This window comes from Watersipora subatra, chromosome 2 (assembly GCF_963576615.1).
Source record: "Watersipora subatra chromosome 2, tzWatSuba1.1, whole genome shotgun sequence".
Taxonomy (NCBI): domain Eukaryota; kingdom Metazoa; phylum Bryozoa; class Gymnolaemata; order Cheilostomatida; family Watersiporidae; genus Watersipora; species Watersipora subatra.
This window is the reverse complement of record NC_088709.1, coordinates 7,553,238-7,580,369: the sequence shown is the minus strand read 5'-3', so window position 1 is coordinate 7,580,369 and position 27,132 is coordinate 7,553,238. Positions and strand designations below refer to the sequence as shown.

The window sequence follows — 27,132 nt, the reverse complement described above, 5'->3', positions numbered from 1 at the left end:
TAGACATGATTTTATTGAATGCGTGAAGTATATTTGTGAAAATATTTCGATGAATAAGGTTGCAAGAAAGTGTAAACAGAAACCATATCTCACAACTACATCACATTTGAGCCGTTTTGGAAAGGGAATCCAAACTACGGCGGTCTCGTGTGGCTGCAATTTTCTGTTCGTTTTTGAGCTTTTAAGAGCTTGTAATCACTTTTCCGCATATTTTGCACCTACAACACAACAGAGTAAGACATGGTGAATCTTTTCATATCAAATAACGGTAATGTGAATTTTGTTGCAAGTCAACCTTGCAGTTTATTATCCTTTTTCAGTATTGTGATCAAATTATTTTGAATCCTATTCCTCTGCTCTAATCGACAAACTCTCTGCTGAAGAGTTTTGATTCTTCTTTTTAATATTGAAATACATGTGGCAGCAGGCTGTTTAGGTCTACCACCGCGTCGGCAGCTCGTTGTCGAGGCTGTAGGTGTGTCCTGATTGCTAGAAGCTGCAGGTTGCTCATCATCATGGATAGTAGTATCACCAGGTGTAGTATTTTCAGGGTCAGGTATTATGGTGCTGGCTGCTGTCTGAGATGTTCTTCCATGTTTTGCCAGGCTTTTTGTTTTTATGGTTGGTGTCTGTATTTTCACAGCATTTGGCTGAAGGTAGGTTGGATAAGCTGTAAATATTGTAGGTATTGCGTCAGATTTTAGCATTGGTTTTCTTCCAATACCTGGTGGAACCTTGTAGCAGTCTTTCTCAACACTTTCACTGCATAATACAGAGCTTGATGTTGGAGTCCAATACTGTCTTCGCACCGCCTCTATCCAAGCATTACGGGTTTCAGCTCGTTTTTCGTTTGGAAAGCGATGAAACGCCAGATCTGGGCATTTCTCAAGATTGCTTGAACATCCATAGGCACAGCACCAGCTGCGGCTTGACTTTTTCTTAGCCTAAACATTAACAATACATACATGTAGTAGAATGAATATCATTACATTACTTGGAATGAGACAAAAAAGACATTCGATCAATCATACCAAGCTAGATTACAACCGTATCAGCTGAGAGACAAGTTTGTAATATAAGTTGTTGTAATCAGTCTAGACACTCTTTCTTTTGATAGTCCTAAGCATTCATTCACTTCACTTTCAATCAGAATAATCCCACGACCAAACACGAGCGGAGCGAATGTTTGAGAGTTTTATGATAAATCCATGTGCACGAAAACTTTTCATCAACGGCTGTCGCAAACCCTTGTACCGAAATCTCATCGACAAATTTACCCATTTTTCAGTGGAGTCATTTAAGTATAATAACGATACGAAACACATAAAAACCTATTTAAATATGTTACCAAGTCTTTGTAAACTGTCGACAATATCTTAAAACTTACCCATCTGATCGGATTATACACAAATAGACAGATTAATTTGGCCGAAAATCATTATTAAAACTTGCCAAGCCTTATTTTTATCAAAATTAAGACTGGCAAACGAAACGCCGAGCGACAGAGAATAGAACCATTAAGTTGTGCGTATTTCACGAAAAAATAACGTGCACATTTCACCAGTCTATAGCATTGCCGAATTGCCGAAGGTTTCTGTAATTAACGTAGAAGTACTGAAATATAATGGTTTCTTTTTTGCCGATTTCAAAGTAACTGACATTTTGGAAACTTTTGAGTACTTTGGTATTCTAACTGATGTCCAAAGCAGTGAAAGTAAAGGAAATGACGATGGTATTTTTTTCTAACGATTCTTATGAGATTAGTACAATATTTAATTGTAAGTTTGGATGACTATTGAAGTGTAATAGTCACACTAACAACATCGATGATGGGCTATATGTTATTGTTATTATTTTTTCTGAACAGTTTTGTTAAATAGATTTTCTAAAAATCTATATAAATATCACAACTTCTTAATATTGTTAGCTATGACGTTTTGAAATGTAACAAAATTGTGCATTGGTTTTCTATTATACTGTACATGTATTACTATATTAATAATATTGGTTATTCTAATAATATCAGTGCATTTTACTTCTAATATTGCATTTCTCCTATTGCAGGGGAGAGATATAAACATATAATCTTTTCCTTTCATTATTGCTATTTGTTGTATATAATAACACCCACACCCTCTACATTACAGCTACCATTGCAATTATCCTATTGCACTGCAGTGCCATTTGACTGCTAATATTGCATTTCTCAACCATCAGTACCCTTTCTTTGTTCCCCAGGGATGGGACAGTCTCTAAAACAGGCACCATGTGCACACCTAGGTTTAGAATTGGACCCATATCTCATTTTCTTAGGGTTTTAACAAATGACCCATAGCCATACCTGCCAACTCTCACGCGTTGGGCGTGAGACTCACGCAATCACCCCAAAGAAAAAATGAAAATGCGTGAGATTTTTGCCCCAATTTCCACAATTTTATATATACTATCATTGATACATCAATTGCCCCAAAACCAAATCTCACGCATTGCCCCACTTTTGGGTTGGCAGATCTGCCCATAGTCCACCAACCATTATTTCACAACTAACCCTTTTTGCGTTACATATTTTATAGTCACCAATAACACAGAGTTTTACATCCTTATCACTATATCTACAGAAGAGGTTACATGGCCGGGCTTGCCAGTAAAATGTGAGTAGAAATACACAAATAAGATTTTTTTACGCCATGCGAAAACAGCCAAATCAGCCAATCAGCTCCGTAAACATAAGTCTATGCCCTTTTAAATACAGGGCGGCATTTACTTTCACACAAAGGTCCTTAGTCTGTTTCCGCTATCGCCCGTCAGAAACAGCCGTAGTAGGGGTGAAAATTTAATACAGTGAAACTCGGATAACTCAAACTTCAAGGGACCGAGCAAAAGTGTTCGAATTATCAGAGTGTTCAAGTTATCAGAGCACTGTCACAAGTCCATGTATTTACTTATTTATTAGTAGATACATGAACATATACAAACTATAATATAAATCAAAAGCACAAATGGCTTGTTTCAAATTAAATGCTTCCAATGTAAAGTTTAAAACGTTTTTATCAAAAATTATAGAGATTTTTCTATCACTTGAGATTGGTTTGTTGTTTGAGGTGATGTTATTGCCAGGACGTTTTTTAGATTGACATTGGCAAAACTTGATCGTTGCTGAAATGCTCAAAGAAAAGACATCTTTTTCTTTTGAGCGTTTTACCCACGATCAATTTTGCCGATCTTTCTTGAAGTTTATGCAAAGTTTACCTTACTTTATCTGGGATTCGTTAAGAGCAACACTCCGAGGCAGTTCAATTAAAAGTTTTACGAGGTTTTACAGTACATTGTATATCACTCACGCTTTTTGAATGGACACTTATTGAATGTACACACGTATTTTGTGTTTAGGTCGAACGATGAATAGTTTTTTTTAGCTAAGACAACGTATACGTTTAATTACAACAATTTTTAAGACGTTTTAAACATTCAACATTCCGACGTTAATTCAACACGGAATCAACGTCGGAAAACTATTCATCACGGGCTAGCCGGGTCACGCACTCAAGGAGTTTCGCCACACAAATACAAAACAAAAACAACATGCTGTTTTTGTTTTGTATGTGCGTGGCGAAAATCCTTGCGCCTGTAACCCGGCTAGCCCGTGCTATTCATCGTACAGTCATACTTCAACTTATGAGCTTAATGCGTTCCGAGACTGAGCTCGTATGTCAATTTACTCGCATGTTGGTGCAATTTATTTATATATAGAACAATTAAATATATATTAATTGGTTTTCATACTCTGAAACATGCAAATAAAACACTCAAAACAAGATATTGTAACTGAAAGAACATGTTGGTTATTGTCCTAACTTACAACAAATTTTTAAAAAACAACAAATAAAAATAATGCAAGAAAATGTGATTAAATAAAATGTAAAATTAAATACATACAATAGCAGCTAACGCTAGCATTTGCCAGAGAGGGAGATATCCTAGGGAGTTATAGAGAGTTATCCTTCATTACAACAGTTGACTTTGATAAATTTGGGTTTTATCAAAGTCTTAAAAGACAAACTTAGAAGCAAACCTAAAAGCAAACTTTCATTTTTAACTTAACGTAATTAAAATTTCTTCGGCGTTCATAGTTTCAAGTTTCTCGCTAGTTAGCTATTTTTTCCTGTGTTTCGCTTTCACGACTAGCCGGCCGTTTTACGATAAGCCTATCTAAGGACGTTTGCCTTTGTCGGCCATTCAACACGTTGCGATTAGGACGAACACATGCGTCGTCACAAACGGTTAATGTACGACCACTAGCCAACAATGTTTATAGTTTTGATAAATAGTACCGGCCTTTTCACATAGCCTCGTTCAGTTACGCTGTCACCGGCCAATTGTTGATCTTTTATCCAATGCCTGAGCAGTCTCTCCATCAGCGGTCGTGAAGATCGCTGCGCCGTTTAGAAACTATCGTTAGTCCTTTTGCGAACTAAATAAATGACCTGAATATAATCCTTCTGTTTGATAATTGTGGATGTATTTCTGTCATATTGCTGAGCTAGCTCAATCACGCATACACATTTCGCATATTTTTTCAATAATTATCCGTTTGATAATTGTTATCATTTGCTTTTTCTTTGCATTTCATCTTTCATTTTACTGGCAAACTTTTGGTCTACGCACAGTACTTTTTAATTCACATAATTCTACACTGAAAATCGCGCACAAAAACACGGTACAAAAGTATAACCTGAGCAGTTGAAAAATACAAAGTGATGATGTTCTCATAAAACACCTCCGGCATACTTGGCAACTGACTCACGTGCTCGTATCTCAAACATGGCTCGTATGTTAGTGCTAAAACTTGCTTAAAAGCTGGCTCGTATCTCAAGTTTCTCGTACGTTGGATCACTCGTAAGTTGAAGTATTACTGTATAGCAGTATAAATCAAATTTCACCAAACCTTTAGAACAGTCGTTGACAAAAATATTTTGCCGATGGAGGTAATAACGACGCTTATGAATTACGAAAAGTTGAGGTTTACCTCTATGGCTTGGAATAAAGTGATTTTCTAAAGCGATAGCAACCGTTTCGGTAGCCGTTGGGCAAAAAACAGTTCGTTATAACAGTGTTGAGTTCGAGTTATATAGAGCCATTTATCATTGCTTGGGAACGGACCAAGCAAATCCAGTCGAGTTAACCATGTGTTCGCTATATCCGAGGGCGAGTTATCCATGTTTCACTGTATCTCTATTTAATTTGATTACCATAGTTAGCTATTATGGATTACATAATTCATTATGATCAAGTTTTACATTCTAACAAGCCTTACTAACGAACCACATGGACCCATACTACGTTTATGTATCTAGTTTACTGAAATATACCCATAGCACGTTAACGTGATGACTGGGAAAATATACCCCTTAGGACGTGAAATTTGGTGTGCACATGGTGCCTGTTTTAGAGACTGTCCCACCCCTGGGCTTTTTTCCAATATCACTTTGGTCGTGGGCTGTATGACAAGGGAATTTCTAGTCATAGAAAGATATGTTCGTTGTTATGAGACCACGATAAGACAAGTAAGTTGAGTTGGTAGTTGGTTTGTTTCCATTAGTTTTTTACAACGTGAACCAATGATGTAGTACACGTGCAAAGGTTAGGTTTACCAAGTATTTAAAATTTGTATTGTGGGTTCACATACCTGGGGTGTTGTAGTCTCCTCTGATGACATTTCACCAAGAATTTGGTCTTATTGTAACGTTTATGACTTAAAAACTAGTTGGACAAGCATGCTTTCACAACTAAACTCATTGCTCAGCTGAAGGCTCTGTTGCAATGATGCGCATCACTGCGACGTAACGTCGTGAGAACAACAGCCAATTGTAGGCCTCACTTTTGCGCCATTGTAATGATAGCTATTCGCCAATCTTGGGTTTACTATACCTATCTATGGACGTAACCTCCCACTTCTCGTAAACGAAACCTCTCGTTGCCAAACTTTTTTATAAGCGAAATCTCTTGCGGCCAAATCCTCCTGTAGGCGAAATCTCTGTAACATTGGTGTATCTGTACAATGGAGTAAAGTTGAATGGCTGTAACGGCCAAGTACTCCTATAACGCAGGCGCTAACCACATTTGTGAGTGTTTACTGCTTTCACATCGAAGAAAACATTTTAAACTTGAGCTTAGTCTAAACTCTTGAATTACAAGAAAACTAATGTAATTCAGTACATGTACTTGTATAATCGCACAAACTAAAGGTGCTGGCAAACGACGTCAGCTGAGACGGACATCTCTGTTGTTGAAGGAGTTTCTAGTTAAGAGCTGCGTATTTACAGTTTGCTAGTTTTTTATTATTCAAATTTGCGCAAGGAACGTATCACAATTTTCAGTGGATTGAACTTTTTAAAGGTAATAGATTTCATGAATATGAGCTTGAATATTTATACCAGCAGTTATGTATGTTGTAATTATTGTACTACTCGTAGTTGAGGCGCTGTTGATGTATTAACAGATTAAATTAATATTGAGCACATGTATTATTTTGAACAACACTTGCCTGAAGTTTGTATCTCGATAATTAAATTCCTGTATTAATGGTGTTCACTAGTGTTAGTAGCAACATCAGTCAGACCAGCAAATACTGTTTACTTTTTTAAACAATTGATTTCAGACAAAAAGTAAATTTACGTAAGCCAGCAATTATTTGTCCGGATTTTATGGTTGTCTAACTGAAACCCTTCCCATTAGCTGCTGAACTTTAAAAAATAAATAACAACACTTGACTCAGTATTTTGCTATTATTTTGCAGATGTTTTAATAGATTTGTTGCGTATTCATTTCGAACTTTCAGCTCATGTTCCGTTCACTACTAAAGATTTATGCCTATTTGGCATTTATGAGCAAATGTCTTGAGCATGTATTTTTAAGACTGTCTCATTGAGGATTTTTACTTTTGTTTAATGTTTAAAGTTTTTTAAAGTTTCTATTTATAATGTCCTTTTTTATTTTAATCGGGTTTATTTGCTCTGGTATAATGAAATGTAGGTCATGCAGATTGCATTCAGCTGCAAAAATGGTTGAACAAGATGCTATTATTATGCAATTATTTATTATAGATGCAAAATTATTTAACCATTAATCATTTTAGTATTTGACAAATGCAATAAGACGTAACGTCTGCTGCTTGCCATGTAGGCATGATGCCTTCTGAAGCGGAGAATTTGTCTTGTAAAGTGTTTTGTAGAATTGACAGAAACACAAGTTGTGCTGTTGAATATTTTGTCAGGATGCCCTCAGGTTTTGTTGAGTGGATTTTTGTATAAAGAATTATTTTCAGTTATAACCTTTCTTTGTGCAACAAATTTCCATGTTTCTCGTTGTATCACTACAATAAATAGCATTTTGTTTTGAATTATTACTGAATGCGATAATGAAAAGAAAAAACCCAACAATAACACCTGTTGAGCATTGATTATGTACTATATTTAAATTACATTGATGAATTATTTTTTAAGTTCATCAATCATATAAAATTAAAATGATATCCTTATAATCTACCAAACCAAATCCTTCATAATCTGGTGCAAAATCTTGCGCAGATTTGCTAGAAATATAGTTTTGTTACCATAGCAATGAATTTAAATTGTGATGTTTTGCTTCTGTCATAGACGTATTTGCAAGTATTCGGGCCTTTATAGCTTTCCCTCTATCAGTCCCATTTGTCACAGATCACTTCTAAGCTTTTGCCTGCTGAAGTTTCTTGCTGAATAAAGAATGATTGATCGTCACGCTACTGCCTTGAGTCATTAGCCACTATCTCAGCTATCACTATGTTTTTGTTTTCACTAAACATTATTTACTATGACTTCTGCTTATAAGAAATGCTGCAAAGGTTTTGTAGCTGATTCACAACATTGCTTTGTCCAAATGTTTCCAACAAACATCAGCTATGGTAAAATAAAATGTTTTATTAGACTCACATGGTATAAAAATATTATCTAGGATAGATCCTCTCTCTATTCATGATCTCATATGTTATGAACAACCGTGATGTTGTCAAGAGATCCGTTAAGAGAAAGCGTGGTAGGATTCAAACAATTCAAGTAGCATGACATAATCAGTTTTCAAAAGAATGTGTGGAGGCGAGTTGATGGGAAATTTATTTGTTGCTAAGTAGTTTAGATTCTTTTTCTCCATAATTATTTTGTGATTTTCTTTAGAAATACTTTATCATTATGGCTTTGTAAATATAGATTTGTGTTCATGAACTCCAGCATGTTAAAGATTTTTTTTAGTCGTGTAATAGCTGTCACTCTAGATTCTTTCAATTACTGGTTTTCTATGCTTCAAGTGGATTTGAAGTTTCTTCTACTACAAATCATAAAAACGGTAAAATCGGAATGTAAAACTCACTGTGAATGGATACTAAGTTGAGCTCTCCCCAGTGGAGATAAAACATTCATCTCATTCCATAGCACTACCACGCAGGTACATTATAACTGCTATTGCCAATGATAGATTGCTCGAGTGACAAGTATGAGATAATTACCTATTTATTTATTCTATTACCTTATTAAATAGCTGAACCTACTGATTGTACAGATTCACACAGCACCAATGCCTACCTCCTCCTAAGCATAGGAAAAATTTATTAATCAAAGCGATTGTCATTCATGCGACCTCTGAAGTAATAATTATATAGCAAGTAGTAAATTTTGTTGTTGTTTTGTAATATAGAGGGATATTAATATTATAACTAATCAAGAAAATTCTGATCATGTATCCTGACTGAGTTAGTGCAACATGTGTACGAAGCGTGAATTGAAAAGTGAATGGACCCGAAAGCGAATCTACTTTAACAAGCGCTGTTTTGATGGGTACATCGCTAGTCTTTGAAAAATCAATAAAGTCCCACTCCAAATTGTTGAAATGTTAGGGTGCGATGTCGGCAGCAGAGGTCAACTCCGAATATGTTCGAAGCATGGAAACCCAGTGATAGTAAATAAAGCAATGCATAATAAGAATACATAAACAGAGAAGTTGAACTGTAGAAGTCTTAGCAAAAATTAATATATGAATTATTAATATGATTATGTATAACCATATATAACCATGATTATGTATAATCATCTTATTTGCTTGCTTGGTTTTTGAAACTCACAACAAATAGTAATAAGTTTGGTGTAAATTTTGGCAACTTCCCTTAGTTTATATTTGGTAAGAAATTATGACACCAGGATTCCTCTCTCATCTAATCGAGAATGATACACCATCATATGACTTGATAACAACGTAAGACAACAACAACTCGGTGCTGTAATTGATATCAGCGCTGCTGAAAATGCCTTACCAAGGATCTATTCAACAAAATAAAATTATAAAAATTTCAATATCAATGTTCGATATGTTTCATGCTGATGAGGAAATGTTAACACGTATAATGTCTAGGTCTAATTCACTAAATGCTGCTTTAGAAAAAGCAACATTGATGTATTTACTGATCTCTCTGTCTAGTCTGTTAGGCATACATCTCCAATAGACTGTCTTGACTATCTATGCTGATTATCATCTTTCTGTCTGACTAGGCATTTCAATAACACCAGCACAATGTATTGCGTAAGGATACAATAACAAATTAAGGAACAATAGAAAGCAAGAGGAAATGAGATACATTTGTATGCTGTATTTGACAGTGTATAAATTGGTACGAATAGTGTGAACCCGCACATAAATGTTGTAAATGTAGTTTTGTGAAAAGAACATTTGCTATTATCAATACCTTGATAGTCACACTAAGGGCTTTCTCACTCTGTTATACTGTCTATGTAGCACTCTGTATCTCATTATGTATTCAACTTCGACTATCTCCGGTTCTTCTTTGACTCCAATGTTGCATTCATTTGATCTCTATTCAGCCTTGATTAGCTGGTTTAGCATAATATTATTCTTGATGTGAAGTCTGTTATGCAAGGAAGACATATGAATTCTAATTACTTCCATCACTCAGTTCCTCTTTTATAGCATCCGCAGCGTAGCCTGTCTTCTGCTAAATCCTTCATAACTGTGCCACAATGGCTGACGATTACGATGAGAATATTTTCCTTGACGAGGCCCCTGAAGGAACTAAGACTAAAAAATCCAAAGATTTTATTCCCAAACCTCGACTCCTCACTTCTCCGGCAAGTACTTTTGCTTCAATAACTGGACACTCTCAGGCTAGCTTTACGGAGGAGAAACATCACGAAGGTTCGATTAGCAGTGACCGGACAGACAGCCCAAATAACAGTCGAAAGGTGGAGTTCTTAGATCCCCATCCGAGCAGTCGGAATTCTCTGGCCTCTTTTAATGAGGATACTGAAAACAAAAAAATAGAATCAGCAGTTCTACCTCATAAAGATCCTGAAACCATTGAGGTAGGGAAGCATCATATTTGTAACTTGTACAAGACCTTCTCGGGTCTGTTCTAACAAGGAAGTCCTTAGACAAGTTCACATGCTACAAATTTAAGATTAAATTTAAATTTTAGATGAGTCACATGAATGGCGTTAAGCTATTCCTATTGTAAGCATTAGATTGCTATTGTAAGCATTAGCCTTTGCAAGTTGTTAAAATCTAGCTCCTTTCCTTTGTAATCATGTATTACAATTATTTTACTATCACTTCTGGCAATCACACATTCAGTTTTCTAACCAGTATTGTGAAGTAAATGGCTGTCAGTTAAGAAGACTGTCTTATGAACTAATGATCGGCGGCAGCCGACTCCGGCTTTCTTATCTCCCTCGGATCTAGTCACTAGTGAGGTGGCTGTTTTGGGATGAACTGGATGACTGGCTTGCTTCCATTCCAAACCAATTTCATATTTTATTTCACTTTATTATATGGTATATTCGTTGCTCATTTGAATGTTGAATGTATTAGGTTACACTTAACATGACGTTAGCCTTAAATAGACTGTTTGTATATTTTAGCTGCGACGTCTTGATTCTTCAGAAATCGTCGAATGGGATGATGCGAGGGTGATTTCTCATCTTGTCATGTTGTGTGTCCGTTTGGGCTGCATATAATTTGAGCTAGTAGGAGCTTTGATTACCAAAAGCCAATAGATTGCTTGCTATTTGCCGTGATCTTTGCCATCTTTGCCTGTTAATTTTTAATTTGTTGCCAACATTGAACAGTATATCGGTATCTATATAAGTGCATTTGTGTAGCTTAAAATGCTTTGGAGCAGTCATTGCCCTTTGAACTAATAGATATTTGCAATAATTTCACAAATAATATTGGCAATCAGCGGAGCAAATGTTTTACGCTTTCAGATATTGATCTGTTATGATTGGGCTATGAAAGGCGATCATCTTTTGCGGCTTGTCTTTCAATGCTACAGTTCTTATGACATCGTCGGCTGCTAACATCGCATGATAATTTATTATCACGACCTGTCACTTGCGCCACTGATGCTAGTAGGTAGTTAACAGTAGCAAGTTGTTGTGAGCTTCTAGTAGTGAACCACTAGCTGTGAGTAGTGAACGACTAGCTGTGAGTAGAGCTTCCGATATGGCCATTTAATTGTTTGGTGGCAATTTTTAAGGTAGATGATTTGAAATTCGCCATCATTTAAAGAGATGTCGCCAATCGTATAAACGATGGTGAGCTATCTTATACCTGACGCTTTTCAGAGTGTGTGATACTAAAACTCACTGGCCTTATGGTCTTATAATAAGCTCATTCCATGACCTTACTTGGGCATTCATGAAATAAATGTGCTCGTTATCATGGACACAAAAAATTTTCTTTTCAAGTTAAAATATACAAAAAAATATTATCAAAAATTTAAAAGTCTTTTTACATAATATCTCAATACATAGCAAATGGTTTATTTGCATTATCGAATCACTTTTTTTGGAAATTGTCGACCTCTAGTTGTGAGTAGCTAGCTATAAGTTATAAGTGATGACTCATTTGTAATGAGTCATCAGTAGTGAATTGCCAGTAGTGAGTTCCTAGTCCCGAGATAGTCGTAGTAAGTTGCTAGTGGTGAATTACTACTACAGTGTACTCCCGCCGTACGATTTTACTTCATTTCGGTGTTGGAAATGTAAGGCGAAAACGTCGTATGAAGGAGGAGTTTAGAAAACCATAGTAATTATCTAAAGCAAACACCCTTGATAAAAATCATCAAAATTTTATATAGATATTGTACATATTAAAAACTAGTACGAAAATAGTATGTTAACCTTAGTAACTATAGTTACCTACAGTATAGTGTATTTAACGGCTATGATCTGCAATAAAATGTAACATTACAATGTATTACCCTATGTGCAGTACGTACCGTAGAGAGTTGTTACCTTCAAGACAGACATATAACAGGAATTTTGAATTTAACTGAATAAATAAATAAACTTAATACTTAAAGCTAGGTTTTATTTATCAGCTATCTGTCAGTTTCATTTACACTATAACTTATAATGAATAACCTTGAACTGAGAGAGCGAGCATCGTATCTCTTTCAAGCGTTATGGGAACGATTTCGGCGAATAGCATATTGGCATCTTCGTTATTCCGATGTCTTCAGCACACTGACTGCCAAATTTGAATTTCGAAAAACATTTGTGTTGATATTGTTTGACGAAAAATGGGGGAGACGAAAAAACATTGCGCTCCACATCGTAAGTCGAAAAAATCTTATAACAGGACATCGTAACCCGGGGTTGCACTGTAGTTAGTTGGAAAGTAAAATCTGTACAATAATTTAAATGAGTCTGAATATATATGCACCAACAACACGTTGTGTCTGCCTGTGCTGTCAGCACATACAGTTTATAACTACCATCGATATACGCTCCTGATACTCTGATGGGATTGTACTGTTGGCCTGTGATGTCAGCATATACTACTGACATGTACTACTGACATGTACTACTGACATGTACTGTTGGCATGTACTACTGACATGTACTACTGACATGTACTGTTGGCATGTACTACTGACATGTTCTATCAAGACGCGCCAATAAACTAGTTATCATTCTTTTTCTCCGTACTTCCTGGAACAGCGCTGCTGCTATCTTCAAGGTTACCAAATCTGCTCATCTGATATGCTCATTAAATATTTCCAGGTTCATTGTCTTCATAAAGACCAGAACTGGACTTAATGCTTCTTAAATTTCACACTTAGTATTGGCACCAAATGCAACTAACTTGTTTATCAAAGAGAAGTGTTTTTGGTTGTGCATGTATCTCTTACCTCGCTTCGTGTATTCTTGCTCTAGTGTTTGTTATCACACTTCAATCATGTAGTTAGCCGCTGCATATACATATACAAAGCCATCCACTATACTAAGACTCACGATGGCTGTCAAAGGCTCATGCCACACTTTCTATTTTAGAGACCGGTGCACCAGGAACTCTCACAGGTCAATTTAGTACAGCATCAATCACCAGTTAGGTTGGAAGATGGGTGAGCGCTCTGTTCTCCGCTACTAATATCTCCTAATATTAATCCTCGCTGAAAGGATCACTCAAGCTTTCCAATAGTTGCATGGATTGGTGTTTGTAGCACATACAAGCGTCTGATATCTCAGATGACAAGTGTAGAGGAGCAAAGCGATGATATTGAAATAACCCACAAAGACTCCCCGTGTCTATGCAGGTATATTTACTCTAACCTTATCTATCACGTGTGATAAACAGGGTTGCAAGGATTTTCCCGGGCCGGCAAATACCTCTTGAGAAAAATACGGTTGTCATCATCCGCCTTAAACAACCGGGGATAAATGAGGAAAAATATCAAAAATTGAAATAGAGTAATTAATTTAAATTATTACGCTTCTTGCTGTCTTTTCTGGTCCAACTAAACTATTTCAACTGAAACTAAGAGCAGTGAAAGCATTTTAGCAAGCTATTAGATGGTCTTGCACAGTTCCACTAGCCGCAGTAAAAATAGCGAAAGAATTTTCAAGTTGAGTCAAGCCTCGATATACATATATGACACCCACTCAAGTTGAGTCAAGCCTCGATATACATATATGACACCCACTCAAGTTGAGTCAAGCCTCGATATACATATATGACACCCACTCAAGATGAGTCAAGCCTCGATATACATGTGTGACACCCACTCAAGATGAGGCAAGCCTCGATATACATATATGACACCCACTCAAGTTAAGTCAAGCCTCGATATACATATATGACACCCACTCAAGTTGAGTCAAGCCTCGATATACATATATGACACCCACTCAAGATGAGGCAAGCCTCGATATACATATATGACACCCACTCAAGATGAGTCAAGCCTCGATATACATATATGACACCCACTCAAGTTGAGTCAAGCCTCGATATACATATATGACACCCACTCAAGTTGAGTCAAGCCTCGATATACATATATGACACCCACTCAAGATGAGGCAAGCCTCGATATACATATATGACACCCACTCAAGATGAGTCAAGCCTCGATATACATATATGACACCCACTCAAGTTGAGTCAAGCCTCGACATACATATATGACACCCACTCAAGTTGAGTCAAGCCTCGATATACATATATGACACCCACTCAAGACGAGGCAAGATGCAGTTCTAAGGAAATAGTCATACGAACTTCCACGTCTTCCCAAAACCTTCATAGCCAAGTTGTACATGTTTGTAGTTGAATAATGAAATAACTAACTATGGGCATTACACTTGGAAGTTATTGTCTGCTGTTAGCTTCTAGCACTACTAAATGATTATCACTTTATTACAGATCATGGCTAGACTTCCTGTGAGCATTAAATTATAAGAATTTTCTTTCGAGTCAAATTTGTTTCAACCAATATTGGAGTTGAATAAAATGCTTTAGCAAAATACGGATTAATTCTTACAACAAGTTCTATCCTTATTATCTATGTTGATAGGATGAGCTAAACTTCCAAGTACTGAATGAATGTACCCTAGGACACTTATATTTCACTAGTATTTAGTTCCGTGAGTAGCATACAGAGTAAAATTTTGCTGCAATTTAATTTCGCAGCTCTGATGAGTGTGAAAATATAGTGCAACATAGTGATGTGAAAATAAATGCAGTGGAACAAACATACATGTAATTAGATTCCTCAGGTTCGGTTCACCGGTAAGAAAATTTTTTTTCACTTTGGGACTAGTTTGTAATTGTGAACCGCAGGTAGAATTGTGTGGCCGAGATTGATACTACAATTTGATCGCTTGCTGCCATTCGTTTCTTGGACTATCAATGAACAAAGCTAATTATATTTAAATAGCTTTGTTATGCTATTTAACATTTTTTCACTCGTTCGTTATGATAGTTTAGTTTCGTTCATGAAATTTTCATGAACCTAGAGTAGGTCTTTTGGTTATTCTAAGTTCTTAAAGTTACTTGGTATGATAGAGCTGACAAAAGTTCATCAACTGGTTCATTGCTTACAGTTTAATTTCCTGGAAAGTTGATAAGCAACACAAACCCATTTTTTCCTATAAAACTTAGAAATTTGCTATGGTTTAGTAATAAAAGGACAATTCATCACTTTTTCTTATTTTTCGCACGGTATTTACAGGTAAATTCAATAATTCTCAGAGAAAAATCAAACCCTGGTGATAAATAACGATATGGTTGAATTAAACGGAGTGGTGCGGGTGGGCTGGTCTTTAGATACATCAGGGTGAACAAACTGCCCTCACCACAATGACATGTACTAATCAAATGTATCACGAGTGGTATTTAGGTTCGGATGCTTAGGCAGGACTAGCTGATGTATACAAGTTGGCATTGCTATACTCGTACTTGTTATAAAGGTTGGTGTAGTTGCATTTGCATGTATTATCTTCTGCGGTATTTCTCTGTTGGTCTACAAACCACAGCTTGGTATGTCAACAACTGTTATGTGAGGAGAGCTTCACTCTGGTTGAGCTTATAGTTGTGTTAAGAAGGCTCGGTGATTTGTGAATAATGGCTGCGTTGGGTCACTTTGTTATCCGATTAACAGCCTCCTATTGAAGGGTTATGATCATATAGCTGAGCAGATACTAGTAGAATGCATATTCATTTGCTGCGAGTAATGTCTTCCTAAAGAGGTACTTATGCTGGCCATCATAATGCTTTAGGGCGTTGATGTGCGCCGATCTTAAGAGGCATCATGCTGAATGATGTATTAGTCGCTGTTTATTCTTTCTATAGCATGCTTATCATTTGTTTCTCCATAATACATTATGCGAGATTATTATTTTATATCAAGTCCGTCTGGGTTGTATTTCAACCCAAAAGGCCTGCTTTGGTTTTATACCGACCAATCTACCCTGGTTGTATATTGACCAATAAGGTCTGCCCTAGTTGTATATCGACCAATAAAGTTTGCCTTATTTATACATTGACCAATAAGGCTGTACTGGTTGTATACTGGGCTTAAGGCCTAGTTCACCCCACCCCATGATATCTATGCTAGCGGCCTTAGAGTCCACTCACTCTTCCACCTCTCCATTCCCGGGAGCCATCACCACTTGGCCCCAGACACACTCCTACATCTGTTTACAAAGTCCTACCATTATTCGCATAAGGCAGAAGAGTCTAATTAGGATAATTTGCTTGTGAAATGAGCTCTCGCCTTCCTATGATAATAGGAGACAGTCAACGTATCCAGAGTGCTTAAGGCTGGTTCACACTATGTCGCTGTATGTCAGCGGTTTTTTTTGGCGTTCATCGTCGATTATGTGAATGGTAAACCAATGACATCGACGAAGCAATGCGGACATCTTGGGAAAGTTTGCAGCTGTCTAACATTTCCGATATTTCGCCGAGCATCGTCGACTGCTTTTACAATGTGAACCATTTTGGCGATAGTAAATCCCGTAGATAGTAACTTATTTACGTTTATAATAGTTGCTGCGGGATTAGTATTTGATTCCGGCATGCAAAAACAAAGAAGTTTCTTCGTGAAAAGTTAAAAAGAAAAATGAGAACACTATGTCGCGGAGGATTTGCTGATGCAAACGCGGATGGGTTTGTGATAGTCTGAACATTGTTATCATCGATGATCACTGAAGTATTGTGACATCAACGCCGAGATACGGTGATATAGATGAACCATCCTTTACAGGGGCATCAGTGTTGGTGCAATCAACTGTTCACTATAAGCATGTTATACCGTAAAACCTCTATTAAGGGTGTTATGAGGAAACTGTAAGGTTAGAAAAATAGGAAGTCATGGTGTTCAAATAGAGGTTTTACATTGAGCCATTCCTATGCAAATAAGCAGTGTTGCAATCACTTCCAAACATCTGCTTATTATCTTGCTATTTTTGTCACAGCGCTCTTCTCTGCACATTATTTTCATCACGCTTCAGATAACTGTAACCTATTACATGATTATTTGTGTTTTCTGCCATGATCAAACAACTTCTTTAGGTCTCTTGTGCTTTGAGCTCGACAGTTGTTTGCTATTTTTTAAGGTCATGCAACTGCTCGCTGTCGCACCCTGATATAAATACTATAAAGTCTTATTTAGACCCCATAATATAGTTTTATTATGTGTGTATAGCGTCGTATATATCTTCTAACAGGATATGTAGTCACCCTATTATACGCAAGAACTGGAAAGTTTATGTTGGTGCCATCACACTCACTTTACTAGGACTAGGTAAGTAATTCTGTCTTTCGTTCATATTATAGATACACTGGTCTATTAAGGATAGGCTTGTCTAATCTCCTGGATCTATATGATACCATTTATTATCCCTTTTGATATTGATACAATACTTATCTTGTGTACACCATAGCGCGGTTAGTATCACTCGCTCTGTAGTAAGTACCCCTTGTAGTATTTACTACTGTAGTTCATGTTATATTACTCATATATATAGAGTGTCAAAGCTGTTCGCACTCCGCTGATTCTCCAAACCTGATTATTTCTAATACCTATGTTTGTGAATGTCATTTGATCCTTCCTTTATATTCGGTATAGATTACATAGCAGCTCAATCGCCTTTAAGCCTCATTTAACCTGCTGCCTGTGATCATACCCTGTTTTCCTCAACTCTGCTCACCTACATTCCAGTGCTGTTTATTTGCACTAACTAATCTATATTATGTGTACAACCTCTGATCATCTGCTATTCGATTTCACCTGTTTGCCGTGCTATTCCTACTTCTGACTGACTTTACAAGCGATACTGTTTACTAGTGTGTCTTGCTCTTAATTCTTGTTGTTATAGCTATAGTCTAGCTTGGAAGTCACGGTTGAACACATTGGTGAAATTTGTTGTGAGATGAAGCATTTAGCTGCAATCACGTTGAAATCTTAGCTGCAATCACATTGTTCCAAGAAATCTTAATCTATTTAAAATTATAGTTGCTGCAATGAACTAGTAAGTTTTCAACTGTCTTGAGGGTATTGCTCATGAAGTGAACCCCTACCTCGTTGAATAGTGAGTATACGGTCTTAAAAGGGGTGGAGAGGTGAGCTAAGGAAGTGGTGAAGCTAAGTGAGTCTTAGCAGTCTTCTATAAAATTAAACTTGGATAACCACATAGATATTAACTCTCTGTATAGACATGTAGATATTAACTCTCTGTATAGACATGTAGATATTAACTCTCTGTATAGACATGTAGATATTAACTATCTGTATAGGTCTTGAAGTTATCCTTAAATTATGTTAAGATCCGGCCACACGTGCCGATTTTTTCGTTGGTTCTGGCCGAAATCACGAAATGAATAAAAAACACAGAATTATTCGGCCGAAATTCACAGAATTGTCAGAGTTGCGCATGCTTACCGAAATCGTCGACGAAACGCTTTCAATTGGCGAAACAAATTATGAGCGAGCATGATTCTAGCAGCTTTGTGCAGTTTATATAGTCCGAAACATAGCGCGACGCGCAAGAAAAAACTAACGCAGTTCGCGATAGTAATTACGATGCAATTGACTTGATTGCGCTAAAGATGGACACTCTTTCTACAACGGAACTTTTGCTGCTAAAAAAAGAAATTGTTATTATTAAAAAGAAGGATTCGTAGCCATAATGTCTGAATAATAAGAATACAACATTAGCCCAATTAAAGCAGTTGCATCGTATGTACTATGTTGAATTGCGTTGGTACTTTTATTGTGTGTCGTAATATGTGTCTCGGAGAACACCATTTGCGAAAGCTGCTAAAATCATGCTCACTAATGATTTGTTTAGCCAATTAAAAGCGTTTCGTCGACGATTTCTGAGTGCGTGCACAGCTCTCACAACTCTGCGAATTTCTACCGAATAATCCTGTGTTTTTAGTTCATTTTGTGATTTCGGACAAAACCAACGAAAAAATCAGCACGTGTGGCCGTACCTTTATGGTATGTTGTGTCTGTTTTGAAGTTAACTTTAACTGGGCTGTGGTATGTTGTGGCGGTTTGGCAGTTTACTTTGTACAATGATGCTAATATAGAAAGTCATATAATTATTGAATCTGGTTGACCTTGAACTGTGCTGTGGTATGTTGTGGCGGTTTGGCAGTTTACCTTGTACAATGATGCTAATATAGTAAGTCATATATTGAATCTGGTTGACCTTGAACTGTGCTGTGGTATGTTGTGGTGGTTTGGCAGTTTACCTTGTACAATGATGCTAATATAATAAGTCATATATTGAATCTGGTTGACCTTGAACTGTGCTGTGGTATGTTGTGGCGGTTTGGCAGTTTACCTTGTACAATGATGCTAATATAGTAAGTCATATATTGAATCTGGTTGACCTTGAACTGTGCTGTGGTATGTTGTGGCGGTTTGGCAGTTCACCTTGTACATTGATACTAATATAGTAAGTCATATATTGAATCTGGTTGACCTTGAACTGTGCTGTGGTATGTTGTGGCGGTTTGGCAGTTTACCTTGTACAATGATGCTAATATAGCAAGTCATATATTGAATCTGCTTGTTGAATATATATAGAAATATTGAAAAATTCATTCTGCAGTACTTTTTGTTTCATAATATAAATCTAATAGTCTTTGTGATGTTGTCTATACATATCCCAAATCCAAAACACAATTTGTTCCTCAGGTATTTAAATTTTAACTCTTATAGTTAACAGCTAAATTGTTATAGTCCAAGAATTGAAACTGAGGATAATAGCATTCATAGCTCTGAACAAAGAAAAATTGCATCTGCTTTGTTTGTCTATAATCTGATTGGTCAATGATCAGAGTATTTTTAAAATTATCAGTTGAGTGAGATTTTAACAAAATCTTATCGATTAATATAATACACACACAGTTTTAGCTGTCTCAGTTTAATTTGTTACAGCGTTGGTGTCTTGGGGCTTAGACATTGGGCTCAATATTGGATTCACGAATGGTAAGAAGCCAAGTCTACGCTTACACATAGTTTATCACAAATGTTTTATTTTATATAGTTTCAGTTTTTGGTAAGCGTATTTATGCCTTGATGATTTGGCAGTGCATCTCAATTCAGTGTGGGCACGACTCCAAACCTTTACAGTAATCTTCGTAGTCATGCATCACTAGAGAGCATGCATGACTCTGCATGCATGCAATCTCCGTAGTCATGCATCACTAGTGGGCATGCTCTACTACTAGTGGGCATGCACTACTAGTGAGCATGCACTACTAGTGGGCATGCATTACTAGTGAGCACGCACTACTACTAGTGGGCATGCACTACTAGTGAGCATACACTACTATTAGTGAGTTTACACTACTAGTGAGCATGCACTACTACTGGTGGGCATGCACTACTAGTGAGCATGCACTACTACTAGTGGGCATACACTACTACTAGTGAGCATGCACTACGACTGGTGGGCATGCACTACTAGTGAGCATGCACTACTACTAGTGGGCATACACTACTACTAGTGAGCATGCTCTACTACTAGTGGGCATGCCCAGTATGGCATACCCACTAGTTTACGAAAAGGTATGGCCAAGGTTTTTTCAAATTGTTTAAATTTTTCAGAATTGCTTGTCGAGTTGAGCCATAAAATTCATATCAAGCGCACATACAGTATGTATACTGAAATGAATGCAATTGTTTTAACATCATAGGTTGGTTTGTACCGAGTTACTTGATTTCTTATTCCAACTTTTCATCAGTAGAAATAGTGCAATGGAATTTTCATTGAATGGTGGATGGCATTTTTAGTAACTTGCAATGTGTTACATTTTTAACTGAATAAAACATTCTATTGAAAAGAAGAGTTTTTGGTGTATGTTGGTAGGTAAAACTCCTTATAAACCAAAGAGCTATAATGCACCTCACTGTTCTTTTCTCACCTGGAGTGGATCACTAGTGGTGGCCTCACGCGTCGTCCATCCAGGTGAAGGTTTTTGTGGAGCATCCAGAAAAAATATTCTCGCACGTTGCGCTCCAATCAGGTGACAACATGTAACAGCGGTAAATGGCCAGCCGTTGTTTTTATGCTTATACAGGTAACCGAGTCTGCGTTTAACCTGGGTGTCAGTAAATGAAAGCCAGGGCTTTAAACCATACCTGCCACGTACAACTTTTATCGTATTTGCTAGGTAAATCAGACACGCTGATTCCGATTTTGTACTCAAAATAAAGATTGGTCCATTAACCTTCAAAGTCATTAAACCATAACCGCTTTTTTGAGCTCATTTTTCTCGGCGTTCAGCCTATTAAACATCATGTAACAAGCTATGAGCAATTTTAAATAGCTTATCTACCTTTCATAAAAGACTGAGATTATTTTTAAGGCTGAATTTAGATAATAATGGGTTTTAAGACACCCATCTCTATCATTCTAAATCGGACTAAACATCCCTAACTTCCATTCCTAAAAAGCTAGGTTACGGCACGTATTTATGGGCGGAGCTTGTTGTGCCGTGTTGTTTTTGAGACGGGTATTAAAACGCTGTAAAAAAACCTTCATTACTGTGAAAGTTAGTCGACCAATCTTGATTTTGAGTTCAAAATCAGAACCAATGTGTCTGATTTGCCTAGTAAATAGCCTACAATAAAAGTTGTACGGGAGGTTATGGTTTAACAATCAAATAAGAGTGGGTAGTATCCGCTATATGACATCTAGAGGTTGTTCACCTTTTAATTAACCTTGTCAACTGGCCAAGCAATATGCCACTTCATCGCAGCCACCCATTTGATACGCTGAGCCATTGCCCAATCAGATTCATGATAGTAGCGTCTCGACGATCTCTTTATGTCCTTCTATCGCGTCTAAATACGTTGAAATATCTCTAAAACTGTGTTGCAGGATATTTTACGAAACTTTGAAGCATGCCGCTCCTGTAATGCTAATAACATCAGTGTTGAGTGAAGAGCTTAATGAATTTATTCTAACTGATACCTCCGGTCTACCATTATACTCACTGAGTTCGAAGGCATTACTTTTCATAAATATAGTTGCTTACTTGTTTGTAAGTTTTTTTTCTCTTACTGTCCAATTGCGCGGCCTGGAAAGCTAGAAATTATAACGTCATAATTGCGCCATATTTGTTGGTCTTGTAAATAATGTGTAGCAATTCTTACTGCTTTTTTTGTAAATGGCAGTGTGTCAGGATTCGTTTGGCTACATCTCCTATAAATGGTCTTTTTGGCTGTAGAATGCAGAGTATTACTGTAGTATACAGAGTATTATTGTAGTGTACAGAGTATTACTGTAGTATACAGAGTATTATTGTAGTGTACAGAGTATTACTGTAGTATACAGAGTATTACTGTAGTGTACAGAATATTACTGTAGTATATAGAGTATTACTGTAGTATACAGAGTATTACTGTAGTGTACAGGGTATTACTGTAGTATACAGAGTATTACTGTAGTGTACAGAGTATTACTGTAGTATACAGAGTATTACTGTAGTGTACAGAGTAATACTGTAGTATATGGAGTATTACTGTAGTGTACAGAGTATTACTGTAGTATATAGAGTATTGCTGTAGTGTACAGAGTATTACTGTAGTATACAGAGTATTACTGTAGTGTACATAGTATTACTGTAGTATACGGAGTATTACTGTAGCATATAGAGTATTCCTGCAGACGTATCCAGGCTGCAGCGTGTAGATCCTATACGGATTCTTCAGCTCATCCAGAAATCATTTGGTTTCAACCAGGACATCAAATGATTAATGTTAACTTTGGATATTCACACTAACTGCTGTACGACCATTTGTACTTTTTGAAATATAAAGTAACTCCTCTAACACTTTTATACTGTCAGCGGCAGTTTTAGTGGGGAAGCTCTGTATAGCGATAGACGCATAAGTGTCACCCATTCCGCGGTTGGCCAACCAGTAATGTGGTGGCAATATAGGGTGGTTTTTAAGTTGCCAGACTTTAAAGGAATAGATGTGAAGCATTGAAAGAGAAATGTAGAGCTGTAAATTGGCTTGCGTAACAAGAAAATGAAGTCTTTAAGGAGCTTATGGGTCTATGGTAAATACGAATGGTTATTGTATGTGGCAATCATATTGCTTTGTTATTATATACTCTTTAGTTGGTGTAGAAACCTACGTCATTTTCAGCAGGACATTCAAGCCCAACAGTGCGTTTAATTATTCAAATTATATTTAAATTTAATGGCTCATGTCTCAAAGCTGAACATTGAATAAGTAATCAGCATGCGTCTCACATCACCCTGTTGAAGCACTTTCTTCCCTATTTATGGCAACGCATTCTTCCTTGTGAAGTCTTGCAGTGTTGACTAGGTTCTTTCTGTACTTCATAGTAGTGGTAAAGGCCTTTCAAGACTTAATAAAAGTTAATAAAAAGGTCTTTTGAATGCCTGACCCAACTGGACTTTCATACTCGCTTAGCTGTACATACCGTAGACTTCTTAGTGCAGCCAGAATGACAAACTCTGTTACAATTATATAGACTGTGAGTTATCAAACAGCCTTTCATGTCTATAGGCTAAAGGAGCATAGGCTAAAGGAGAACCACTTTCACCCAGTAGAACGTGTGCATATCCAGCAAAGTTTGCCTCAATGTTACTAAATGTATCAATTCTCACTTTTTGTTTGATATTTTCCTAGTCTGAGGCAAACTGCACCCACATGAGTCCTAAAGAAGACATATTTGAAGGTTTTGCTGTTTAACATCATTGGATCCGATTGGCCATTTTTACCGTCTCGCACGCAATTAGACAACGCACAGCCAGAGTGACATTGTTTCTTTTCTGTTTTAGATCTGAAGTCTATAATATTCCTAGTTGGAGGGTTGGTCCTATTCCTTCCAGGCTGTGAGTTTTATCTCTGTTCTCTTTGTCACCGTTAAAGCTAGCAGTCTAGTTATAACCTTATAGGAGGAATATTGACATGCTGTCATGTGCACATGCTTTTTTGCATAGTTGTAAATGGGTGGCCGGTCCCTGACCTAATCAGAACTTCTCATTTTGAAAGTTTCTGTGTGAAGAATCAGCTGAGGTAGCCGAAGCCAATAGCTTGCTATTTAACAACTATAGCCATGCTCAATTTGGTTAAGTGCAGCTAAAGCTTACACTTATTGAGTTCACTACTTTTCCAATAATTTGTTCAATTATAACTCAGCGTGCAATAAACTGAATTCTGCACAAGTATGGCGAGAAATAGCTGACAAGACTGTACATTCGTGAGTTCGGTTTCGACCCTTGAGGCCGCTCCTCACAAGCTTTCGTTGAAATATGGGTTTACCTATGGAATCTTTTGTTCGGTATCCATGAGGACGCTTACTAACAGAGAATTCCGTACCAGTATATGGGCTGGCTTAGTCTTTTGATGAGAACTTGAATCTGTTCTCCTTAAAGGTTGACTTGCAACAAAATTCACATTACAGTTATTTGGTATCAAAAGATTCACCATGTCTTACTCTGTTGTGTTGTAAGTGCCAAATATGTGGAAATGTGATTACAAGCTCTTAAAAGCTCAAAAACGAAAAGCCGCCGTAGATTAGAATCTCTTTATTTCGATGACGTAACCACGAAATTTGGTTATCGTCTTGTCACGTATGTTCTCACGTGAATCGAAAGGCCAATACAAAGCTCAATATAAAACTTATCGTAGTACTAGTTTATGACAAGCACTTCGGGTTTCACCGAAGACCGCGTATCAAATATAGATGCTCGCTACTTTACAGTTTTGTTTCGGCATTATTCAATCGTCAAGTCGTAGTCTGATCATGTGACCCAATACTTTGCAAATAATTTTTGCAGCACTTTTCGATTATCACAGGTGACCAACAGGCTCGTCATGATTATCAGACAATGATATGTACTCCTTCGAGGTAAGGTTAAAATGTTTAATGAATTTTTACGGAAGTTATAAGATATCATTGCTAAAAGTGACAGCATTACAATGACGATAAAACTGACGCGTAAGAACAATAGACATAGTTTTATTGAATGCGTGAAGTATATTTGTGAAAATATTTTGACGAATAAGATTGCATGAAAGTGTAAACAGAAACCATCTGTAAACAGATTTACAAATACATCAGATTTGAGCCGTTTTGGAAAGGGAATCCAAACTACGGTGGTCTCGTGGGGCTGCGATTTTCTGTTCGTTTTTGTGCTTTTAAGAGCTTGTAATCACATTTCCACATATTTTGCACCTGCAACACAATAGAGTAAGACATGGTGAATCTTTTCATATCAAATAACGGTAATGTGAATTTTGTTGCAAGTCAACCTTTAAAACTCGGTTGGAACTTTATACCATCACTCATTGATCAGCAGAAGCAGTCTGTTACGGACAGTTAAATGTTGAAACTATAAAAGTTTGGAGTTATTTTCGTTGAACTTAAATTGGTCATTAGAGCAGGTGTAATTCTCAAAAAGTTGGCTATAGCTATTCGTTGTTTATGAAATTTTGAACTCCAGTGTGGTTTGCTAATCCTTCATCCTTCATTCTTGGCACTTGTACGATTGTGGAGTTGTTTTCTTTTGATGCCGGACATTTGTGGGTAGATAACTCATCAATTAAATATATTCCACTTGTAGTTTATCATCTGATATTTCTGAGTTTGGCTGCCTATGATGTGAGAGGCTTCAAGTTCAGTAAGCTGCCAAGCATCAAATGAAAACAGTTGGGCTAAAGTGTGCCTCAGACAAGCAACCTGTTGATATCTGTCAGTACCTGCACTGTCAACCTGCAGTTTTCATTCCTCTATTTGACATGAATGCTTAGACTGAAATGCTAGCATGTAAAAACATCTATAAATAGATGGATTTACAGATGCGTAGCCCTTTTAGATGCAAGTGCTCCAAATGCTCCAACGAGCTCTTACTGCAGCTTATTTTAACCTTGCGCACTGTTGGTCTGGTGCATAAATAAAACCATTCATAGATTAACCTTTGATAAGCTTTCATTCATGTCTGGCAGCCAGACTGAAATTGCAATATTATACACATCTGCATAAGTCTTATTTATATTACGGTGCTAAGAATGGTTGTGAGTTATCTCCTCTCTACCAATGTACTGGCAACATTAAATCTTTATAGTTTTATTATTTGTGTTATCTAGATGCCTTTTATACCTTTGCTATTGACTAGACATGCAAATCGTATATAGATCAACCACTGGCCTTCCAATTAACTTAGGAGTTGTCTTTCCTTTTCTGTACCTGCCATGAAGGTGCCAATGAACTGTGTCAGTTATATTAAACATGCTTTACATGCAAATATATTATCCAAGTGCACTGATTAGTTACGAGAATTTGTATTACTATTTTATAAAGTGAACAGTTTTACTAAAATACAGTTGGCTATAGCTGAGCGCTTTCCTTTCGTTTCACTTTCCGATTTACCACACACTTTTAGCAATCCACCCAATTATTGTAAAGACATTTTAAAAATAGTTGAGCTATTTTGGTAGTTATGCTTTTATGATAACTAATTTTGATAGTAAAATTATTTTAAATTCACCTTTTACCAATCGCAAAATATGATTTCCAGAGCACATGGACAAAAAAGCCAACACTATTCTCAATGTACTTGTATTTGAGTCATATTCAGCTATGGATGCTCCGTTAGTGGAGTGACAAAAGGCATACCGGCCTGTTCTGGTAGTCATAACTGTTGTCACAAATTTCTCAAGCAAAGTGGCCATGTGTCCTGAGAAAACTTTTCACTGATCCTCTGTTACAATCCCAGTGCGGAACTTGTTAGGCACTCCGACACCTTTAT

General features: G+C 36.8%; 2 protein-coding genes across 3 annotated transcripts; one reads left to right on the top strand and one right to left on the bottom strand.

Moving 5' to 3' along the window:
* Positions 1–290: 290 nt before the first annotated feature.
* On the bottom strand, positions 291–5,716 carry LOC137387908 (THAP domain-containing protein 1-like). The gene is made up of 2 exons (XM_068074421.1): positions 5,687–5,716; positions 291–944 (listed from the first exon to the last, which is right to left on the bottom strand). The coding sequence occupies exons 1-2, from the start codon at positions 5,714–5,716 to the stop codon at positions 291–293; spliced, it is 684 nt and encodes a 227-aa protein (XP_067930522.1).
* A 418-nt stretch (positions 5,717–6,134) lies between these two features.
* LOC137386901 (transmembrane protein 134-like) lies at positions 6,135–26,870 on the top strand. 2 transcript variants are annotated; one of them, XM_068073105.1, is made up of 9 exons: positions 6,135–6,396; positions 10,009–10,400; positions 10,956–11,003; positions 13,374–13,444; positions 13,544–13,636; positions 17,553–17,629; positions 20,276–20,326; positions 24,160–24,213; positions 25,948–26,870. In XM_068073105.1, exons 2-9 carry the CDS (start codon positions 10,059–10,061, stop codon positions 26,025–26,027), a joined length of 816 nt encoding a protein of 271 aa, XP_067929206.1. In that variant the 5' UTR covers positions 6,135–6,396; positions 10,009–10,058; the 3' UTR covers positions 26,028–26,870. The 2 variants fall into 2 exon arrangements, with proteins under 2 accessions (XP_067929206.1, XP_067929207.1); XM_068073106.1 differs by lacking the exon at positions 10,956–11,003 and having other exon boundaries at positions 6,143–6,396.
* Positions 26,871–27,132: the final 262 nt, after the last annotated feature.

Bases quoted from the DNA above. Each gene is read 5' to 3' on its own strand.
- LOC137387908 (XM_068074421.1), bottom strand. From the start codon at position 5,716: ATGTCATCAGAGGAGACTACAACACCCCAG. The intron at 945-5,686 runs GTATGTGAACCC...GTTAATGTTTAG, and splicing joins AGGAGACTACAACACCCCAG to GCTAAGAAAAAGTCAAGCCG.
- LOC137386901 (XM_068073105.1), top strand. From the start codon at position 10,059: ATGGCTGACGATTACGATGAGAATATTTTCCTTGACGAGGCCCCTGAA. The intron at 13,637-17,552 runs GTATATTTACTC...ATCTTCTAACAG, and splicing joins GACTCCCCGTGTCTATGCAG to GATATGTAGTCACCCTATTA. The intron at 20,327-24,159 runs GTAAGAAGCCAA...TTTCTGTTTTAG, and splicing joins CAATATTGGATTCACGAATG to ATCTGAAGTCTATAATATTC.